The sequence below is a fragment of the Thermobia domestica genome, chromosome 4, assembly GCF_964235325.1.
Source record: "Thermobia domestica chromosome 4, izTheDome1.hap1.1, whole genome shotgun sequence".
Taxonomy (NCBI): Eukaryota; Metazoa; Arthropoda; class Insecta; order Zygentoma; family Lepismatidae; genus Thermobia; species Thermobia domestica.
Genome location: NC_137457.1, coordinates 255,263,104 through 255,288,009, shown reverse-complemented (window position 1 = coordinate 255,288,009; position 24,906 = coordinate 255,263,104). Strand labels below are relative to the sequence as shown.

The 24,906-nt window shown below is 33.6% G+C and overlaps 1 protein-coding gene across 3 annotated transcripts in view; it reads left to right on the top strand.

Moving 5' to 3' along the window:
• LOC145683994 (nucleolar transcription factor 1-A-like) overlaps positions 1-24,906 on the top strand; it is a 107,402-nt gene that overhangs the window by 56,414 nt on the left and 26,082 nt on the right. For all 3 annotated transcript variants that reach the window (XM_081755764.1, XM_081755765.1, XM_081755763.1), the window contains exons 3-10: positions 129-247; positions 2,374-2,529; positions 3,465-3,566; positions 7,205-7,326; positions 13,116-13,212; positions 13,660-13,815; positions 18,094-18,188; positions 21,660-21,837. In XM_081755764.1, coding sequence (XP_081611890.1) covers positions 129-247; positions 2,374-2,529; positions 3,465-3,566; positions 7,205-7,326; positions 13,116-13,212; positions 13,660-13,815; positions 18,094-18,188; positions 21,660-21,837 — 1,025 coding nt within the window. The remainder of the gene's footprint in view (positions 1-128; positions 248-2,373; positions 2,530-3,464; positions 3,567-7,204; positions 7,327-13,115; positions 13,213-13,659; positions 13,816-18,093; positions 18,189-21,659; positions 21,838-24,906) is intronic.

The following is a 24,906-nucleotide window of genomic DNA, read 5'->3' as shown; positions in this document are numbered from 1 at the left end:
GAGTTCTAATTTTTTTCGCTATTAGAAAAATCAACAACTCCACTGAAACTAATGCATGTAATTTAGATTTGATACACCATTTTAGTTTTTTTTTTTTTTTTTTTTAAATAACTATGTTATTGTTGCAGATATTCCATCATGGCCAGAAGCGGACTTGCTTGAACTTGTCCACCGCATGGAGAATGCCATTCCACCTAGAGATTCACTTCGACATGATTCACGAGTGGAGCGACTTGACTGGGAAGAGGCATGTAGTCGGATTCATTTTCATTGAGAAGTAGCAATTTCTGATATGTAATACTGCTGAAATACCAGATTGTATAAACAGCGTAGAGCTATATATATATATATATATATATATATATATATATATATATATATATAAAGCAAAATAACATAAAACTAGGTTTCGAATACCTTCAACCATAAAAGATATTTTGGAAAAAGTTACTTCCCGAAGAAAAATAATACCACGAAAATAATTTTTACATTTTTATAACTACCTAGCTTATTATTTTTACACGCTGTTAGTGGATAGGAATGTTCGCAATAAATTGCACATGCCTTTTAAAAAATATGCAATTATTGTTAATAGACTAGAAGAGAGAGATGTATACTAGAAATTACACATGTGGTGATGTGTAGTTGTAGTTTTCTTCTGTTATTTATTTATTACTGTTATTTCTACTTTAATTTAAGTTACTGCGGTTATGTCCTTTGAAGTTTTGAGTAGCTAATTACTTTCTAGAAGTAGTATAGAGCGGATACAATAAATTTGGGGTAGCGAACGCGTCAACGGGTAATTTGACAGGTAGCCCGCATAGGTCTTCTCATATTGTCTATATTGATAACTATTAATGTTTTATGACTCCCTCTATCTGGCTAATGAACAGATAAGTAGACCGCAGTGATTTCTGAAATTACAAGCTGCGCCTACCTGTAGTACGTGGGGTCCCTAATTCAATCCCCGGCCAAGTAAGTTTGTGGTGGACAACACTGTGTCCGTGTTTTTCTCAAGGTGTTCCCGTTTCTTCACACATTCGCATTCTATCAATTCTTCCATCATTGTTCACTTCCCTTAATCATCCGTCTTCCTTAGTCAAAAGGGCATAATCGTGGGACGTTAAACTGAAAGATTTATTTATTTTTTTTTTCAAATGATAAGTAGCCTTCAATCTTAAAAAAAAGATTGGTCATCCGTGCTCTAGAGTCTGCTTGACTGCGTAAAATAAACATGGATGGAAAAAGTAGAAAGGTTACTTGTTGTACAAGTAATGTATGTGGTCGTATTGAATTTAGGGATTACGTAGTTTCTCAGGTTTGTTTGTTTGCCTGCTTATTAGTTTGCCTGTCATAAACCTAAATTGTTTATCCTTAGCAAGAGCTGCTTAACCTGTTGAGTTTATCACCAAGCAAGCTAATAGTTTTTTTTTCCTTAAAATTTAATCTCGATCATAGACAAAATTTATTTGTAATAATTCTCTCTTTCGCAACTATTGTTCGAGACTAGGAAATTAATATCAGAATACTAGGAGTAAAAATACTGTAATTAAATGGCCGATGTATCTTTTATTGCTCAAATTGCTGCATTTATATAATTATATTTGAAACCTTTTAATATATTTTCAAAAAATCACATAGGTTTATAGCAGTTTCATCTTTAAATCATTTTATTATTATTATTATTATTATTATTATTATTATTATTATTATTATTATTATTATTATTATTATTATTATTATTATTATTATTATTATTGAAAAACAAAGTGAAGTCTTCGTGTTACGTCCCTCGATTATGCCCTGTAGGGTAAAGGAGGTGGATAATTAATGAAAGTGAATGATTGTGAAATAATGCTGGAATGGTAATGTGTAAGAAAAGGAGAATTGTGAAATCCAAGGTTTGAAGAAAAACCCAGTGGGTTTTATTAAATTTTATACGTATATTTAAATCTGTATTTCTACTTAAAATACCACTTAAGTGTTCATGTTTTATTGTACACATGAGACTAAGAAATTGCGCATTCGCACAAAGAGAAGCCGTGAATCTACATCTGCGTTTCTTGAGATTCATTTTGCACCATTGGCAGTAATTTCGATTTCTAGGATGAAGGAGGTAGACAATTTTGTTGAGTGACGCAAATACCTAAAATAAACTTCTACACTTAATTTTGACCATCACTAATATTAAGCTATAGGCATTTTGCTTAACATCCAGTCTCTGCTTATAATGATTCATTATTACTATTACTAACATGAGGAAATAGGCATTTTACCTAACATCCACTCGCTACTTGTAATGATTTTTTGAAAGTGTTCCGTAATTTAGATTAATTTTTATTTTGATATATATATATATATTTTTTTTTTCAGATCAGCTTCGGTGGATATACAGCAGTTGAGTGTAAAGAGGTTTGGTGTAAAATTCAGAAGCGGCTTCGACGGTACAGACTGCTCCACGAACTGCTACAGGATGCAAAAAGTTGGGTTAGTCGACCGTGGACGAATTTTTATCGTAGTCAAAAACAGGTAAATAAATTTTTAACATTTTTATTTATTGACTTCATCCATTGTTAAAATCTGTTTGTACTCTGCAGCGGAAAGCTATAGAATTTTAACACAGTTGAATATTTTGTCCGTTTCCAGTGGTATCAAAATAAATAATCTCTTTAACTCAAAGTATTGTAACGATTTGCGTATTCTTTGCATAAGTAGTAAGGTTGCTTTCCATATTTATAGGACTAATACTGATGAACCCTTGACTCATTTATAAAGTCACGTGCTTTCACCGTTATTTAGGATCTCTACATGTTCTGTTCTCAAAAAAAATAACGGGTTAATACCAACTACGGTCGCCGCAGTATGGCTTTATCGACCATACCACTAGAATTATTTTATAAAAAATTGTTTACACAATTAGCAGTTTTACACAAAATGGCATGGCTGAAGCCGAAATCGTCTGTTTCCATGTTAAGATTTCCAACAGTAAATAATTGTTCGAGCACAAATATTTTGGCACTAAATACCATGATATAAAATTTCATATAAAATAAAATCACTTAAACTAAAATTTAACGAGTTTCCAAATTAAAATTGTTTTTAAAAACAGAGATTGTAGATGATGTTTAACTCAACAAATTGGTATGTATATTATTTTTGGATTTGTTTTTCCCGTGAAATTTGAATAATATTGTAGAATTAACGTTCATGGTGAGAGGCGTGTCTGTCCAGAAGTATAAATGAACTTATGTGATTACTTTTTTCCAACGAAACAACATTAGCGATTTTAAGTTGTAACTTAATAGGTTTTGTTAATTGCATAATATTAAACTCATTGTATAAATTTAATTGTTAGTGAAATACAAGAAAAATTTAGAAACAAAAGAAAATATAATAACATATTAGAATTTCTATTCTCGATTTCTTATTACCCCTTTTTTTTCTTTTTCTTTCTTAATCTACAGAATCGTCATCCAGATTTGCCTCGCCGACCGCTATCCACTTACATGATATTCTATATGGAGAAGAAAGATAGAGTGGCAGCTGAAAATCCAGGTTTAGAAATGGTTAGTATTATTAATATATTTATATATTCATCATAAAGATATAAGCAATAGTCACTGGAAGCTAAGAAATCTGACCTCAACAAAAGGAGGCGGCCAGAAAGTAGAACAGATGACTATGGCCTATTTCTTCGAACCTAAAATATTTGCTAAACGAAACAAATTACTCTACTTTTTGTCTTAGGGCAAAACAGACCACTAAACTAGTTAAGGAAATTATTTGAATCTACAAGGGTCACATTATGTCTTTCGAACTACTGTTTGACAAAATTTACAGTGGCGGGAAGGTTGAAGGACGTAAAGATGGTAAACAAGAGAAAAGTGTATTCTTTTTGAACAAGTGATGAATTTCTTCACGGTACCTGTACCATGCATCATTAATGGAACATGACACATAAATGTTTCATAATGTGCAGAAAGAGTTGTAAGAAAGGAAGAAAGTTGGAATTAACAAACGTTCTTTTGTTAACCAACATATTAACGTTTTCGAAAATACTTCTTGTTTCAAATAAGCAAACTACATTGTTTCCTAATAAGTATTGATATTAACCAAGTATATTTTTATGAGTTCCGTTATTTTCAAGACACTCAAGGTCAGAATCATTTGCAACTAGTAATATTAACAAAGCTAAATCGAAGCTAGTTAGTCAATTGTGTTAGTCAATATGGTTGCGCATTTAATGAGCTACATATAATATAAAAACTAAGAACACTACTGTTCATTGTTTGCTCTTATAAGAATGACAGTGAAAACAAATCTAGTCGAATTAAAACTCCTGTTGGCGCGGAACTGATTATATTATACTTGATGAATTTAATAAGACGATAGTTTCTTAGTGATTCAGGGCACGCCTCTGTAATATAGAGTGGTATTTATGTAAGAATAGTGATTACACTTCGTGAGGTATTGAGTTTTGTAGTGAACAAACTATTAGCACATGGATTTCTCCATTCATAAGGAATAGTTCATATGGATTATAAATTATGCAATAAGCACTAAAGCAAAACAGTCTTATTTATGAGAAACTTCTTTCGCTAAGAAATCTTCTCGTCTATGGAGCTTTGAATTGTGTTGTTGTTTGTTTAATAAGACTATTGAAACTAACCAAGATTATCTAACGTAATTTCTGAAGAGCTCAACTTGTTCTTCAGTAACATTTTTAGACCAGCACTTCTCAAACGTTTGCAAATGGGGACAACTTTTACTAGTCAGAATGTTCTGCAGACCACATTATTTTTGTCCTCTTCGGAGCAAATTTATTATTACTATAAATTAAATATTTTGAGCAGTACGTACATTTTTAAAATATTGAAATTGGGACCGGAATATTGTGCTGACCCCATGAGTGCTGAAGTCAAGAAAGTGTAAAGTTTCTACCTCCACTTACAGCCTTTGAACCCCCCGAAAGGGGAAGCACCTTTACTTCATTTATTTAATAAAATTCCTTAACTTTTCATTAGTAGAATATTTTATAATAACATATTTATATAAGTTATTAGACTTTGTATATAACATTTACCTTATTAAATTGCACATAGTCCGCCAGAAAAATGTGAACACTGTTTAAGAAGAAATACCTATATATCATATTTCTAAATTAATTTAATTATTGATCAAACATGTGTTACAAACCTTCAAGTAAGCATATGTTTACATTAAATGCTCAAAATGGTAGCCGTTGGCGGCCAAACACCTAACAGAATGACGAGGGGTCGCTCACAAGAGCGGACGTGGCAGGACTTGTTGCTGTAGGCGTTCTTCTCGATCTTCCTTTTCGAATATCGCAAATCGCTTCATGTGCTTCAAAATGGCGCAGCAAAATGGCGCTTGATTGTTAGTCGGGTCAACAATGCATTTGATTTGTTAGGCGGGTTGGTGCTTAAGTATCAGACTCCCCTCTCCATTGACGCTGCACTTCGATGGCATTCCCAAGCCTGATAAAACATTTCGAAACGTACTTACGCCGCTCGAACGTCAAGCGTGCTCCTGCCGTTTTCTTATCTCCCTAACCGTGCTGACAGCACCAACATCTGCTTTGCGAAAAACCATACTACAACACATAAATTTCAGAACAATTATCAATGCCAGTATTCTGATACAGGATGACAATGTGTGTACATTTTTCTGGCGGACTCTGTATAATCTATACCCATTTAGACTTTCAACTATAGTATCGGATAACGCAGTTCAGTTGATTTTTTTTTTTCTAATATTCAATCTGAGAAAACCAAACACAATCTATTATCATGTACTACTCGACATTTTGTGTGTTTATTGTGAATTTATCACCTTTGAGCACTGAAAGTATGAGTCAGCAACATACAAAGTATATAACTTTATAAGGAATCAGACCCACATGTTCTCAGTGAGGAATTCCTAATGGCGCTGAGTTTGAGGTCTTCGTGCTGGTCATTACAGTCCCCCTCAGCCTTGGTACTTAATCATGGGACGTTAAACTCATTTCATAAATCTATATTTCATTAATAACCCTATAAAATTTAATAATCCTATAATCAGCGCCGGATCTATAAACCGCAAGACCCCGCGGTGCGGGGGGACTCGGACCCTAAGGGGCCCAAGGTCTTTTAAAGGTCCCCTACACCTTGCCTGTAAATACCAATTTTTAAAACACTTGAAAAGAATGATATTTTCACAATACTTTAATTACTTAATTACTTAAATAGCTTAATTACTCAATCATATTCTCATTATGAGTTATGCGAAACTTCGCTTTCATTCTAGGCACTGAAACATCGATGGGTTCTAATTGCAAGACAGTTTTCTCTGAAAATCCATCTGCGAGTACTGATGTATTTGATCCTGAACTTACGACCGAGAATTTACGTGAAATCACAACTTAAACTGTATCTAAAGTATTTTTGAAAGATTCTAGTTTTGACGAATCTAGGGTTGAAGTGTCCGCATAACACACAAAAGAGACTCAAATCTTGAATCTGTGATTGAAGATGCCCCTACTACGTTCTCAAAAGTTTCAAATTCTGAAGAAGGTTTTGTGCCTATTTGCTGAAGCAAGAGAATCCAACTGATAGAAATTATTATGAAAACGTCAATTCACATGACAATATTAAGCATTTTATTGTCAAGTCTGGATCCTGTCAACCAAATGGTCCATTTCCAAAAAATAAGAAGAATAAAGGGTTTCGGTCTGCGTATTACAAAACAATTACGAAAGCGGAGCAGTCATTGTAGCTAAAATGGCTGAATTATTCAAAGAAACTGAATTATGCATATTGCTTGCCGTGTTGGTTATTCTCTGTTGGTTCTTCTTCTTCTTCTTCTTCTTCTTCTTCTTCTTCTTCTTATTATTATTATTATTATTATTATTATTATTATTATTATTATTATTATTATTATTATTATTATTATTATTATTATTATTTCTATGAACCTGCTATAAGATACAAAAACTTTACCTTTCCAAATGAAACTATATACATTAATTGGTCACTTCGAAAAAGTGGGGGAGGGCAACTGCCCCCCCTTTGCCCCCCCCCCCCCCCGAATCACCGCCCATGTTCTTAAATTTCCATAAAATTAATCTGTTAATTGTGGGAATGTAAAAGGTATATTTTTCTTTAACTATAACATTTCATAACTCCCTTTATTTTTTTTTTTTTAGACTGCTGTTTCGAAGTTGATAGCCGAGATGTATAAAAATTTGTCGAAGAAGAAAAAACAAAAGTACGTAGATAAGGCAGCGGAACAAAGAAAGGAATATGAAGAGAAGTTGGAGCAATTCTAGTAAGTATTTATGTATAATTGTTAGTAGGCTTCACGCTAGTGAGTGAATTAATGATATTGAATTAGTCACATATAGATCATTTCCGTGTCGCATTTCTTTCTGACGAACATATACTTTTAAGAGAAACCAAGGCGTAGGCAATTAATCTAAAATTTAAAATAAATAAGAACAAAACAATTCAATATAGATATAGTATGAAGTTTATACAATAAAGAGAAGGATTCATAGAATTTTCATAAATATTAACATATTTTGAACAAGTGTCTAGTATTATTATAGTATGGCGAGCAGTGATGATATTTAATGAGAAAAGCAAAAAGGCTAATATCGTAAAAGATATATAGTAAAGTTTTCTACATGTGACAACCAGCTTGTTCCATGTAGAAGAAAATTTACTGTGTATCTTTTGCGGTGAGTATTAGCCTTTTTGCTTTTCTCATTAAGTGTCTATTATTATTTGTTGTGTAGAAACATTATCATAGATCTGGAATTCATATTTCAAAATTACAAATGTTTACATATTTTATTGGTTTTTACAACAAACACCAATTTCAGTTAATATACAACAGCGTTCACACTGACATTGAAAGTCATGGAAAGACACGGAAATTAATATGAGTCAGGGAAATGCTTCAAAATATGCAGAGCCAGGGAAATTACTATTTTTCGCAGAAGTATCAGTAAAAATACAATCTGATGTGATGTAAGTCTTCAGAGGTCTTATTACTCAAACGATGTTAACAACCATACAAGTGCATACAAACGATTGCAAAAGAGAATAGAAAGGCAGTAAAGAGATACATATTCTTAGAAACAAGTTTGAGGAGCACAAATGTTAAAACTTAAAACTTTGAATTAATAACGAATTAAATAAATTTAGATGCTACAGAAGAAAATAATTTACGTTTTGTTGGTTGTAGATAACCGAAGAGATAAGCCAAAATATGAAATACCTACTTGTTTGTTTTAATGTATTCAGAGTACCGAGATATTATGTTAATGTGTAATTATCGTTTGTCGCTAATGTTTTTTGTATTCCAAAATACAGGAAGTTTAGCTCATAATAAGTATTTACAGTAAGAAACTAAGATTATAATGTATTTAAAAATAGGTAGGAAATCGTTGGATGGCTATGGGAATTGTATATTATATATAGCTCTAAGCCTCGTCATAAATGATAGGGAAAATTTACTGACTTGGTTATGGAAATTCAGGGAAAGTAAGGGGAAATCAATACCACATTTTCAATGTGAACCAAAGAGATGCAAGGGCTCAGAGAAAAAAACGGCTTTTTTGAAAAAAATAAATAAAAGCTCAAGTTTTTTCTGCTTTGCTTTTTTGCTTGGGAAATTTTGGGCTTTCTGTCAAAATTTTGCTTTAAATTGATAAAACAGACTGGTTCGCTTCTCTATAACATAAATACTCATTTAATTAGTGGTTGATGCACATAATAATATAAAACCTCCAAAATAAACCATGAATTTCGAAAAGATTTTTCAAGCAATTTTAATTCTTACCGTATTTACATTATGAATTCCAAAGGATTAACCAATGCATGTAATAATTTTATAACCTCTTATATACAAAAGTAAATATTTTATAAAAAGTAACTAGCAAAAATGTATGTAGTATTTTTACTTCAAAATATCGCACTCTTTCTTTTTGAAACAAAGTAAAACATGAGAGAAATACATTTATATGGTACTCTTAAACGCTGCACATCAACAGCTTCTTTTCTGGTGGTTCTGAACATTTTTAAAAATTTTCAGTGTAGTTTTAACTTTCATATACATTGGAGGAATATTTCGATCAAATTTTTCATTCATTGATCACATACGTAATAGTCTGTTACCACCCATCAGGTGCTTCGGACCTGCAAAATCGGTAAAATACCGAATTTTCTGTTCATGGATCATATGCATAATAGAGTGTTCATCGGAGCGTGTGGTTTCCTACGCTCTAGAATATATAACCACTATCATGGTTTACCTAATCCTGAAGATTTCTGAATTTTTAACAAGAGGAGTTCAACATATCAGTACGATTTTTTTCCAACAAAAGAAGAACTATGGAATACATTTAAGAATAATGGAAAGAATCAATGACTTCCAAAAAAAAGGTGATAAAATTGATTGTAATAATTATCGAGGCATTTCTCGTGTGTCAACATCCTTCCAAACGTTCTGTTAACAAGATTGATCCCATACGCAGATTAAATTGGAGATTATCAGTATGGATTTAGGCGAAATTGATCAACAATCTACCAGATATTTATCATTGACGAATTCTCGAAAAGTAACTATTTATTGATTTTAGAAAGGCTTACGACTCGGTTACGTGAAAAATATTGTACAATATTCTTACAAAATTTGGAATACCGAAAAAGCTAGTTAGATTAATTAAAATGTGTTTAAATTAATCCCAGAGTAAAGTCCGATGGAAACATTCTTGTCCGCGAGCTTCCACATCGAGAATGGCCTGAAATAAGGAGATGTGTTATCGTCATTATTATTCAGCTTTGTTCCGGTGTACGTTATAAGGAAACAACCAGGGCCTAGAGCTGAATGGTATTCACCAGGTTATGGTATATGCTGATGATATAAATCTGATAAGAGAACAATCGAAAGAAATGCAGAGGCCTAATTAAACGCTTGCAGGGACATGGGTTTAGAAGTACATGTAGAGAAAACTAAATACATGGAAGTTCACTGGGATCGTAATACGGCAAAGTATGGTTGCGTCAAAATATCAAATAATACTTCCGACAAAGTGGATACTTTCAAATATCTAGGTTCAGTATTACCAGACCAAAATCATATCTACGAAGAAATTAAATGTCGACTGAAATTAGGAAATTCGTGTTATTATTCAGTTCAAAATATTTTGTTGTCCCGAATTCTTTCGAAGAATTTAAAGCTTAAAATATATAAAACGATAATCATGCCTGTTGTTCTGTATTGTTGCGAAACATAGTCGCTTACGCTGAGAGAAGAACACAGACTGAAAGTATTTGAGAATAAAATCCTGAGACGAATATTTGGACCGAAGAGGAACGGGAATGGGGAATGGTGGGAACTTTATAACGAAGAACTAAGTAATTTATATGGCTTACCAAACATCGTTAGAATCATCAAGTGTAGGAGGTTCAGTTGGGCAAGTCATGTAGCCAGAATGGAAGACAGTAGGAACGCTTTCAAAGTTTTAACTGGAAATCCTATCGGAAAACGTCCATTAGGAAGACCCAGGCGCAAATGGGAGGATAATATTAAGATGAATCCCGCAGAAATAGGGATACAGAGTAGAAATTCGATCGAATTGGGTAAGGGCAGAAGTCAATGGAGAGCTTTTGTGAACTCGCAATCCTTCAGATTCCATAGGCCGTAGAGAGATAATACATTTAAGTTAATCATAACTTTGCAGCAAACATGATTCAGTCGTTAGCTTTTGCGCTTCTGTCGAGAAGTCCGGGATTCAACCCCGCATCCGATCATTTTAGAAATTTATCTTAATTCCATCTGTGAATGTAGAGATAGTGCGTAGACTGAGTGTCCTGGCAAACTTCGTTTCTTACCGTTTTTAAATCGTTATTACTAATTATCAACAGTGTCGGATTTGCAAAGGGGGTTAAGGTGGATATGTCTTTCGGATTAAAACCTGTACCCTGAAATTACGGAATTTCTAAAACAAATGAAATATTAGTTCTACCTTTGCTTATAAACTTCAAGCTCCCCTCAAATAAAAATTAGGAAGTTTTAGAAAAAAAAAAAAACTAAACAATACGAAAAAAACCCTTCCAAAATACTTTTCTAAATCCGCCACTGATTATCAGTATAAAATGGTCTTCAGGGTTGTATCCGGAAGATTATTGCTGAACATACAAACGAAATGAAGTATTAGTTACGCCTGTACTCATAAACTTCAAGCTTCTCCCAGATAAAAGTTAGGGATTTAAAAAATAAATAAATAAATAAACTAAACATTACTAGAAAAACCTCCCAAAATTCTTCTCTAAACCTACTACTGATTATTTCTATAAAATGGTATTCAAGGTTGTATTCGGAAGATTATTGCTAAATCATTGCACAGATACAGTATAACAGAAATGTGGAAGTATGCTCTGACGGATATATTGACAAACGTACGCTCTAATGGATATATTGAAAAACAAATTTAATTATGTGTTAGAATGCTTGCCGAAATAAACGCTGAGTAGCAATAACAGAGCCGTTATTCTTGAAATAACTTTCAACAGCAAAGGCACGATGCTGTGCACTCCACCGCTCCATATCACTGTCACACCCGAAATAGCAGCTCATTAGTACACGAATGCTGCACGAGCTGGCACACATTCATGCAGTACGTCATTGTACTACACAAGTCGAATTACGCTATGAACGCTGCCGCATCCTGTATAAAAAGTATGAACGCAGTACTATTTTTCCTGATATCAAGAATTGTACCACATTCTCTAGAATGAAGCAAGCGTTTCAATAGTTATCACGCATATTGTTCCGTGACATGTGGAGGAGGAAATGGGGGATAAGTCGGAAAAATACCTTTCAAAATAGCCCTATTGTGAAGTTGTGCGTCCTCTGAAGCGACACCGGAGCTGGTAGGATCAGTGTGGGAATTAAAGAACATTTTACAGGGGAGGTGCAGTGCACGTTCAAGTAAATTAGCATGGGGAAGTTCAAAACTTATGGGAGACATCCAATTCTTCAGAGGGGAACTTTGGTATACAACATTTCCGCTCATACCTATGCCGTCTATCGAAGCGAAGCTTGGTACACACATTTCCTATCCCCTAAAGTATTTTTCGAGATATATTTGAAATGTGTGCTTTTACCTGGGGCCACTCCAGAGGGGGTCAAAATTGATGGAGGATTTTTGGAGGGAATTTTCCCTGTGCAGGTATGTTATGGGCGCCAATACATAGCAGTTCTGGAAAGCTCGTTTCATGCCGAAGAGAATGAACTATAAACGATGAATTTCCAGTAAACAGTGTTGATGCAATAGTTATTTCACTGCGAATTTACTATTTTGTTTATACTAACAGGGTTAATGGGCCCCAGGGGCTTACTCGGTTGTCCATGACACCTAATGTTTTGTGCATGAACATATCTTTATGTTCATTGAATGGACTAGGTTTGATTCGGAAGACCGGATGACATTCATGTCTGTTGCTTGTTAGATATATATATATATATATATATATATATATATATATATATATATATATATATAATTAATTTTTAACCTTGTTTATTATCCTAACTTTTCCTAATAAAATAATTCAGTTAAAATCCATTGTAAATAGACCTCGAACAACGCGGTTTTCCGTAGTCTTTTATTATTATTATTATTATTATTATTATTATTATTATTATTATTATTATTATTATTATTATTATTATTATTATTATATATTAGAAAATAGCCATGTTACACAAAACATTCATTAAATTTCAGTGTATAATTTCCAATAATCTATTGACCATGATAGTATTAATAGTGATTAAGCACCAAATGCAGGAAGTCTTATTATATGTACCAGATTACTTGATCATACATAAGCAACTTGGTAAAAGCGGTGAGAGATTTAGATTAGATTAATTACATGCTTATTATTATCTACTGACAAGATTGTTACGTTCTTCAACAGAGATATTTTACGGATATCTAAGATATCACCCTGTTGCGCTACATCATTCGAATCAACTCAGATATAATGCACAAGTTTATAATGTTCATATGAGAGCTAAATGATCTTTTGTGTTGAACTTTTCAGTCGGGATCACCCAGACATGGTTCCAAAAGCCGTGGTTAAAGAAAAGCCTCCTCCTCAAGCAGAACCAGGACCAAAGAAGCCTTCAACACCTTTTAAGGTAAAATTCTCAATTCTTAACAATTTTACACTTTTAATGAATGATATTCTATAGAAACATGGGAAATGCCCAGTTGGAACTCAGAAAGAAAATGAGTATAGCCTGTCATGATTACCTTCTCTTGTACACATTGCTTTATTAATTAACGTGTAATTTCGTCTCATGATTGTAGTAGGCAGAATTGTATTGTTAGGACAATATGAATCTGGGTCAGTTTCTTCTGAACACACATTTTTCTTCCCATTTTAAAAGTGAATAATGACAAATAATGTAAAATCAGTTCCTTAGGAAATCTGAGGTAGGAAATTTTGATTTTTCTGTAATGTTCTCGGTGTGTTCTCATATTTGAATACTATATATTTCAAACTCATCTATTCTTTCAGTAAATATGTTTATTGAAGATGACAGTATGTACTTTTATTTGCACCATTATGTTATTTGTTACAGCTGTATTTTAATGAAAAACTGACAAAGCACCAACACGATCCTGATTTCAATAAAGCTGCCTTTTTAGAACGATGTAAGGAGCAATGGAAGGCGATGAGTGACAAGAAGAAATTGGTTTGGATTAACTGGGCAGTAGAGGATGAAGCGAGGTATCAGGTAAGAAGAGAGATTATCGTTAATTAATTTGAATGTCAAAGGTACATCTAACACACGATTTGAAACAATTATTATAATGCCTTCTCAGCGGCTGTAAGTGAGATTGGTCTGTAATTTGAGGACTCTTTTCAGCATTGAGTCTATATGAGGAATGGAATTCTAGTTTTAGCGTTTATCCGAGCTGCACGTACTCGTACCAGCTCAAACCTTATGTCTCTTGCCAAATGTGAAATTCTTTTCCATTTTAGTGACAAGGGAACGCAGTGTAGATTCTTTTATCGCATCGTATTATCAGTGGCGGATCTAGGCTAGGGCCGGGGGACTTAGGCCCCCCGGTTTTTTAGTGACGAAATAATTTAAGCTATTATTTATTTTTGAAAGTTTGTATATATGTATCGTAGTCTGGGTACTAGCTGGTCCCCCAGTTTTTACCTTCTAGATCCGCCAATGCGTATTATCCTACTCTTTTTGAGTTTTTCATTTGATATTGGACATTTAATATAAATATTCATGCTCTTTCATTTCTTGTATTTCATTCTCTTCTATTCGCCTTTTATATCCTCGGTACTGAAAACTACATTAAACTCTAAATCATTATCATTAACCCTTGCGTACCAGACATCCATAGGAATGTCATGAAAAGTATTCCTTACTAAAGGTCTTATTAATCCTGGAGATGGTGAAATTTTTAGTGGATGCAAAGCAAGAGTTAGTTCTACTATTTCCCTTAAGTGACAGCACCTTACTGAAAAAAGAAAAAGTTTTTTCTCAGTAGATGGCAGACCTAAGGGAGCATTGAATTACAACACAACTTCCAGATCGTATTTCGAGCTCGGAAAAAGGAAACAAAAAGCTGATTAGTGTTGTTAACCTGAAGCAGCATAAAACCCCTTCAGAATACCAGTATTTCCCTTTTTCAGTCTAATGTTCCACAATGCAAGTAATCGTTTTTATCAGTAATGTGAATGTTCTCACGCGTGCAGAATAACTATGCCCTGTATAACGGTATAGACAGTATTTTAACAGTAAATGAAAGCCTGGTATATTACAGCACGCACATAGGAAAATGACACGTAGAATACGAGTAGCTAAACTCTGTTCATGATCTTAGGAAATCGTGATAATCCATGTAGAACTTCAATGATGATGACGCATTCTGTGAACTGAAACACTTAATTCATTTGCTCATGTGTAACGAAGTGGTTAACACATAGCTTGATACGAAAAACGGACTTCAACATCAACATTATTCATGCAGCCATTCTATAAAACATTAAATTACTTCTGCGTGGAACATTATCAGTTATTTCCAAGCGATATATATATATATATATATATATATATATATATATATATATATATATATATATATATATATATATATAAAACTCAGGTGAACTTAGTGGATCTTATAAAACCTAGTATAGTTCTTATCGCTTTACGTACTTAATGCGCATGTTAAATACTTTCCGGATCATACCTTTGGTTCTCGAGTGATGGACGGTCGAATTTAAAAGGTTTGGCCTTTTAAAATTCTCGAAAATAAATAAATATGTATCAGGTAGTTTAAAAAATAGTCTTTTACGAACGAGATGGTATTAGTGTCTCAAATCTCAGAGTATGAGACACAGCATATCACATCTAACGTGATTTAAGACCTGACAGTTGAAGTTAGTAGATATGTAAAAAGTGGTGGAATTCTTAAACTCAGACGTAAGGTATTATACCGTGAAGATCAGTGCACTTTCTGCAAAACAGCGCTACATTTTAACATTTTATTTTGATAAAGGAGCAAATGCTGCGGAAGCATGTGAAAAAATGTATCCTTTTTATGAACAAGATACATTCTCAAAAACAACAACGGAAAGATAATTCAGATACATTCTCAAAAACAACAACGAAAAGATAGTTGAAATACATTCTCAAAAACAACAGAAAGATAATTCAGATACATTCTCAATAACAACAACGGAAAGATAGTTAAGATACATTCTCAAAAACAACAACGGAAAGATAGTTGAGATACATTCTCAAATAAAAAACAGAAAGATAATTCAGATACATTCTCAATAACAACAACGGAAAGATAGTTCAGATACATTCTCAAAAACAACAACGGAAAGATAGTTCAGATACATTCTCAAAAAGAAGAGAAAGATAATTCAGATACATTCTCAATAGCAACAACGGAAAGATAGTTCAGATACATTCTCAAAAACAACAACGGAAAGATAGTTCAGATACATTCTCGAAAATAACGGAAAGGTAGTTCAGATACATCCTCGAAAACAACGAAAGATAGTTCAATCGCTTTCATTCTGGAAATTTGATGTCCAAGACATTCCTCGCAGTGGGTGACCAACCGCAGCAAAACTGAATGATATTCTGGCAAGAATTGAGCAAGACCCGGCATTAAGCAGTCATGACGTCGCGGGTCCCCAAGAACCTAAATGTCCATTACCAAGCACTTGAACCATTTGGAGAATGCTGGCCACAAAAGGAAACTCTGCGTATGGATGCCACATGATCTGACTCAAAAACATTTACTTGATCGAATTTCTATCTTGTGAATCTCGACTGAAGCATGATTCGAAACATTTCTGGAAGCGTTTGATCACGAGTGATGAGAAATAGATAACCTACGATAACAATGTGCGAAAAAGATGGTCGAAGCGAGAAGCTCCACAGTATGTGGCACAACCCACACTGATACTCAGAAAGGTAAGCTATGCATTTAATTGGATTAGAAGGGCATCATGCATCACGAACTGCTGCCACTAGGGAGAACGATAGACTCAAACCTGTATTGTCGGCAGTTATCGCGAGTGCATCTAGCAGTTAAAAAGAAACTACTGAGACTGGTCAACAAAAAGTCTTATATCACGCTGATATCTTCCAGATTGCGTACATCTTCAACGACCTGTTAGAAATTAAGAGAATTTGGCTGGGAGATTTCAATGCATACAACGTATAACTCGGACCTGCATCATTTGTTTTAGTTTGCAGAACTCCCTGAATGATGTTGAGTTAATTTCAAAAGAAGCACGTAAAAACCGCGTGTCACTTTTTTTTTCTTTTTTTAATACCAGAAACCGAAAAGTTTTGTAACGACGGGATTATAATGATGTCGGAAAAATGGCACAAGGCCATTGAAGAAATCCGTGCGTAGTGGCAGTTATTTTCAAATCATAATAAATGCATTCTCAGTTTTGACCTTCAAAGACTCAATGGTTTTTTGACAACCTGATAAACGAATAAAAATAATTGCTATGTGGGACGAAGATACTTGAAACGAACTCTTCAAAACGTTAATTCGAGGCACATGAAAATAATTGATGAGACAGCTGATTCTTGCCATGAATATTTGTTACTCAAAAGTTAAAAAACAAGGAAATTGGTTTTTCGATTTGTGATATCATCCTTCTGTAGTAGTGTGCTTATAAATGTGCAATTGAGATTTGAAATGAGTTTTTTTTTTTTTTTTTTTTTTAAGTAAAGAACTAATTTACTTGAGGATGGCAACTACTGAAACAGTTTAAATAAATTATAGAATGATGCAGGAAGTGGTAGGTTATTATTATTATTATTATTATTATTATTATTATTATTATTATTATTATTATTATTATTATGCGTCAGTTTCTGTCAATTATTGATAGAGAGTAATTGAAACAGCTTTCTGGCTTAGGAATCACATTAAATTTACTGAAGCATTTGATCCCCTCTGCGCTCCAATGTTAACTCCTATGTGATTTCTCATAAAGTTTGGCCAAACAACTTTCTTTGCATTCGGAAACGATAGATTTACGAGATTTATACTAAAATTATGCACATATTCTTCTCATAGCTTCCACAGTTTAAGAAAAGCGAGTAAATATTACCTTGGTTAAAAAATTTTGTAAACATGGCTTCTGGATAAATACGTTTTAAGGTGGCGAGATGCTTCATGTAGTTGGAATGGAAAGTGTTTTTCACTTAGCCAGAAATAATGTTGACGTACTTGTCTTTTTATTAAGGCATAAAAGATGAATATTGTTCGTAACAGTACAAAAGAAAAAAAGTAAAAACACCCTAGGTGGACATTACTTCTCATATTTCTGGTTCCATCTTTATATCTTAAGTATTGTAGATATCATAAACATAATAGATATTGTAAGTATCTTCAATCTTTTTATTTCTAAGTATTTAGTATGTATCCGCTAGCTACTATTAGCAAACACATATCTTCTTGTAAGGCGAATATTTTGTACTAAAACTACATGTGCTTACTAATTTCAGCATGAATTAAAAGCATATCTTGAAGAAAACCCGGACTTCGTTCCAAGTCAAGTAAAAGCAGTGTTGACAAAGGATGAAAGACAGCTTAAAGAAAGGTAAGAGTGTTTTCTGATAGATGCTATAGAATACGTGATGAATAAATAATATACAGTCTTGAAGTAGTTTTATTTTAATCAAACTGTTTTAGTGTGCATTCAAACTTTTCAGTGACTCGTAAAAATTACTAAACTGGATATAGGTTAGTACTCCAGTGCCTGTTAGTGGAACTTCTCTGAACGGAAAGTAAAATAACTTCACTTCTCAAAACAACGAAAATACGATGTACAGTTTACGGTCTTATGAGTGCTATTAATCACTTGTCTGTCTAGAATAATATTGGGATGAAGTTTCTGATACCTATAAATCACTTTTGAACTATTCTGATGGGAAGGATAGTCGAATCTTTTGTCTGAAATATATAGACCAGTTGAGAAGTTTTGGTCGCCACAAGAATGTTGATAAATTTGATTTTGTCTAGTTTAGTAATTCTTAGAAGCCATTGACAAATGTGTGAACGCATGCTGAAACTTTCCGAATAAAATATAACTATTTCGTTATATAAGGCGAGACTGTATGTAAAGCATAAGAGTTATTTTGTTGTTTATTCTTTGAATTGAGTATAGCTAACAATTTATAACAGTAATACTAGTAAACTTGCACCACTGCGGCGTAATGGTAAATTGCTTACATTTGATGTAGGACATAATAGCTTCAATCTCAAGATATCTTAAACTTGTGGGGCACATTATGTCTATTGGGAGCTCCCACATTTTTCAATTGTATAATTTCATTCACTTGCATTGTCATTCATTTTTTCTAGCAGACAGGTATAGTCGATGGGTGTTAAAAATTTTTTATCTTGGCTACTTGAATTTTATGGGAGGGCTCCTCCGTGGCTAAGCGGTTAGCGTACGCGCCTTTGGCGTTGGGGGCCCGGGTTCGATTCCCGGCGGGAGCTCATGTGGTTCGGATTCCACGTTAATCAGTAGGTCCACGTCTCATATAACCTAGCTGCTGAACGGGACGTTAAACTCAAAAAAACTCAACTTGAATTTTATGGGAGACATGTTATTTGTCGATGGTGGGAGTTTACTGTACCGAGACCGAATAGCCACATCTTATTATTTTAATTACAGTTATAAAATATAGAGGTTTCCATGAACTAATCACCCAACTTCAGTGCTTTCAACCGCGAAAACATCACTACAGGAACATGGAATTTAATATACAACATCCACTTGTCCAACTGCAGTGTGTAGATGACTGTATTACTAGTGGCGACACTGCAAACCCCACCCCTGTAAGGAGCACTTGAGGCAGAGATACCTGAAGTGCTTCTTGCAGTCACAGGAATTGCAGTTGTGATATTGAAAAGTGTTACCAGGAAAGTAGTAACTGGCCCGTATTTAAGTCAAACTTTGAGAGAAAAATGTATGAAAGATGAATTAAATGTTCCTATATATGGTTATAACTTAGAGACATTCCACGTGGATTCAGCCAACTTTTTGTTTTTTCTTTAATGACACTCACCATCTCAGATATTCTATAAATATTTCATATATACATTGAGCTATTTATATAAAAGTGGCACATGTCACAGTCACAGTATTCAGCAATCCTTGAACAAAATTCATTGTAGAATTTGAATGATTACAAAATAAAACTCGATTCTTGTGTCAAAATAATCGTTGATTATTACTGCTTTTAGAATTTCTGTTATTGTGGGTATATATGTTCTTTAATGTTCGCGAGTAACGTAACTTAGCTGGTAATACTAAACGTTCGTTATCACTAACACTTAAATAAACTACACAGTACATATAATAACTGTACTAGTATTCATTGCACTTAAACAACAATCTTAACTTGAAATTTTAGAAGAAATGTTGTGCTTCTTGTGTCTTATGTACAGCCCTTCAACACTTATCTTGAATAATCCGAAAAACAGTGTTTCCAGTTTTTAAGAAATATTAGTATATAAGATTTAACAGGGCTATGTTAGTTTGCTTTTGTAATTATATATAGATACGCTGAATTTTAATCATAAATATTTTCCTCATTTCAAGGAATTGTTCTATCTTGAAAATTGCTCATATTTCCATATTAAATACTTAGTGTTACAGAGAATAAGCAGAAGAAATATTATTTTGGAGAAATGATAGATTTTTTTAGTTCTGTTTCACACTGTGAAACTACGATAGACTTCCAAACTATGTGAATTCAATACCTAAAATAGTGTATCTGTAACTACTGGTTGCAATAGAAGAATTAGATCAAATATAAAACTTCTTCGTCGACCCTGAATCCATATCAGAAAGCCATTACTCACTGTCTCTTCATTCTTTTGCTCTATGGGAATTGATATTAACACCGGAAGTGGAAATTAATGTCGGACACTTCCACTTGCAATAAAAAGAATAAAATCAAAGATGAACATATTCTTGATACTGAATCCATATTAAAAATCTGCTTGTCGCTTACTATTTCCGTTTTATCCAAAACACGATCAACCAAACATAAATTCATTCATGAGGCGTTGAATCTGTGAAAAACAGTTTTTAGATATCCCTTTACGTTTTTTTTTTTTTTTTTTTCCTCTATGGAATTAAGTATTGAAACAGGAAGTACTAGTACATTCCAGCTACCTCGTTTTGGTAGTGTTGTGGCTGGTGATAAATGTTCTTTGAGGCGCTGGGCTGAACCGATCGCAAGAAACAGTTTGCTAGCTGTTAAAGTTTTTGTTCTGTGACGGTAAACATTGAAACTGGAAATGGTTGATTTCTTCTACTTGGAATAGAACGTTAGCTTAGGATATGAAACCTATTGTTCGGACGGTGAATCGATTGCAAAGAACCGCTTTCCGTTTTCGCTCTTTGGGAAATAAGTATTGAAAACGGAAGTAATAGTAAATTCAACCACGTCCAGTTGTGGCAGTGTTGAGGATGATGACAATATGTTTCCTTGAGATGTTGAATCGATTTGCGGGAGGAGAAAAAAAAAAAAAAAAAAGCTTGTCATTTATTATCGTTTTTGTTCTAGAACGAAAAACTTTGAAACCGGTAATGGGTAATTTCAGTCACTTTTAGTTTGAATGACAAGTTAACGGAGGAGACGGAACCTATCCTTGGGACTCTAAATCGATTTCAAAAAACCGCTTCTTAATATATCTTACTTTTCTTCTGCATCTTTCATATAGATTTTTTCTGAACCCGAAATCTTGACATTCCAACAGCTCGTATGGACATCTTAGTAAACATCCCCAGCCCAGGGTATTTAATTCTTGCCAGAAGATTTAAAGGCCTCTTAGCATAAATATTCTAAAAAAATCATTTCTTACCCCTTGCTTCCGTGACGATAGGACTATTCTGTCCAAATTTAACTATAAGTAGTATGCCGTGGGCGATAATGAGTGAGCCAGTTCTACTCTCTTTGTATAATTGTATAGATTAATGCTTTTAACTTGACCGTGATCAGTAGATAGACTCCTCAGACGTTTAAAAATATTCCTGTTTGTGCTTTCTCCACAGAATGGCAGGGAAACCAGAGAAACCTCCGAACTCTGGGTACAGTTTGTTTTCACGTATTATGTTGGCAAGTGATGAAATGAAGAAAATAACAAGTAAGGAGAGGATGGTAGAAATTTCCAAAATGTGGAGAGACCTCAAGGAGAATGATAAAAAGAAGTATCAAGATAAAGTACAACAGGTAAGATGTTCTATACTCTTTTTACAGGTACAATAGTAACTATATAATATGAAGTATGTACACAATATGTGTGGTAGACCATCGACAAGATAGGAAGAATGCAAAGAAGTTGCGGCGTCAGTGAAAAAATCACCAATGAAGTCAATTCACAAACTTTTTGCGGAACTTGGTATAGCGTGGTCAGGTCTGCACAAAAACACAAAGCATGACTGACAGTTACACCCATATCGACCGATTTTTTTTTTTTTTTTAATTATTATTAAAGAATTATCAGACAGTCGTTTAAGCCGAAGGGGGGAGGCATATGACGTATTTCTTCAGGTGTTTGACACTTATCTCGGAAAGTGAAAAATTGATTTCAGTGATGAATGTGCCATATACCGAAACTCTCGAGCAAGATATAGTATCTTCTGGTCAAAGGAAAACTCCTATTTTTAAGATGAGATTGAGATTACGGTGTTTGTATATATATAGACCTGTTAACCAACATTGATATCTTTGTATGCTGTTTCTGTTCTAGAACCGAAGGCAGCCTGGTCAAAGATTGAAGAAGGGAATTTCCCATTTAAAACGAGATAACAGCAACATCGTCAAAACAGTTTTAAAGTGGGAAAAAAAAAAAAAAAAAAAAACAACCTTAAAAACAAAATAATGAAGACTGTTTATGTGAGTGATAGTTGTTGCTGTAATTCTGGCAATAAATGTAGACATTGGAATAAGTCTATCACGCAGCTACAGTTGTATTTTTTAACGTGTCAGCTGGTAACACTACTGGCAATCGAGTAGGAGGGAGAAGCTGTGTATTGTTCAGGTTCACAAGAGATCATCTTAACAATATGTAAAAGTAGTCATTAGAAATAATGGAAAATATTTTATAATGTGTAACAACGGAGAATAATTTATGTACAGCAATGAAAATTAATAATACTATGTATTTAAATATGATAATTTACTGTTGCGGCGTGAAATTTTAAATTCCTGCTCAACCTCCTTAAGCTCCTCCGTGTAAAGAACACGATAAAAACCCAGTTGAGTAGGTACTAACTAATTATGTTAAGAAAATAATGTTAGTCGGCTCAGCCATTTGGCCGCCATTCCATCACATATGAGATGATTTTCATTTTTATTAATATCAGTTAATATACAGGGAAAATAATAAGATCTACACAGAAATTTAGCCAATAACAGATACAAAGTCCATCCATTATGAGCCAACCCATCCTTTCGAAAAGATCAATATGAGAGAACGTTCCCCTCAGGAAGTTGACCCTTTGGGCTAAAAAAAGATAAAAGTAATCGATTAGACTTACAATAAAAATAGAACGAAAAAGTTGATACTCTGTATTAATTTTACGAAAAGGCTGAGGAACGTAAAAAAATCCTTCTCCAATAGAAGTAACCAATAAAAAGGGGTTATTAAAAAAAATAGTCCTCGATGTAACTAGTTTTTGTTCAACTGTTGATCTCAACGGCAGATAAAGCTTTCTATACCATTTGCATAGAAACCCACGTCAAGTTCTTGTAGCCAACGTGAGGCAGCGGTTTTGACAATCACATGGCCAGATAATGGTGGCCAGCCATTTTTTGCTTTAGAACAGGGAAAAAGTGAAAGTCACTAGGGCTAGGTCAGGGCTTGTAGAAGGGGTGCTCTAATCGTTCCAAGCGTAACGTCAGTGGTTGAAGTACTGGGACTATCTCGGTCCAGGGTTGTCATTGACAACATTGGTCCGTCTTTCTTTAAAGGCCCAACTCCACTTCCCTACATGTTGCTTTGAAATTTAGCTCTCTGCACACACCTCTATAATCTGCGTATGAATGTCAGCATGTAGGCAAATATTTGACCCACAAAAACCGCATCACTCACCTCACTTGTACTCTTGACCAATTTTCCAGTCGGGTCATCATTTTTAATGTCCGCTTCTTGGATTTACATGATCAGAATCCGAGGTCTTCAAACCTGCACCAAGACAGGCATGTTATTAATATACAAATAAATTTTGTTAAGTATAGGAAATAACATAAGTTTCATGCTTTGTAACTTTTCTTCCTCGATCATTTCTCATACTTTACCGGAGATCCACAGCCTAAATAATAGTCTGAATATATATATATATATATATATATATATATATATATATATATATATATATATATATATATATACAGTATATATATAAAATATATGAGTATAAAGAAGTGTTCGGTTGGTTATTCGCTATACAAATGCACATTGTTTAACCGTTTACAGTGAATCTTTTAAAGTAGCTAGCACTTTGGTAAACCTTGATTGAAATGAGTAGTTTCATAGGAAAATTTTAATGTTTCGCAACACTGCACCGTTTGAAATGAATCTTTGTAGATAGCTATCACTTCGATCAAGCTAGGTTTTTAGGAGCGGGTTCAAATATACCTTAGAAATATTTTCCATAAAACTGTTCCCAACTACTTGGAAATAAATATGATGTTAAAGCGAGGTAAATCATAGAAATCAAATGTAAGTGGTATTTTACAGTCCTGTAGCCGTTTGCACGTAGAACGAATTTCACAGAAGTAATAAAAAGAAATATCAATCACACTAGAAACTGGAAAAACAGGACTATCCCAACTGCCCAAACGTAAAAGGAATAAGTTTCATTAAAACTGAATAATAACATTGAAAGAGAGAGAATACAGGCTTTTTATATTAAACTAAAATCGCGTGATTTGGAGAAAGTTTGCATAGACGTGTATGGAAAATCCAATGCAATATTGAACATCTAAGGTATTAATCAGAAAGAGAAAAGAGTTCATAGGTGTATGGAACATAATATAGACTCCGACACAGCTAAGTATATATATATATATATATATATATATATATATATATATATATTAATGAGCTAAGTATCCTCTATACTAATATTTTAACATCTCTATTATAAAATATCCAAAATAACGCCATAGTTATTATTTGTAAATTTATTTTGAAATCTTACTTTGAGTCAAGCTGTAAATAACTCATTTGTTCAAGGAAATAAAAAAAACGTAGACATCATGCCAAATATAGGAAGTACTTCTATACTGGAAGAT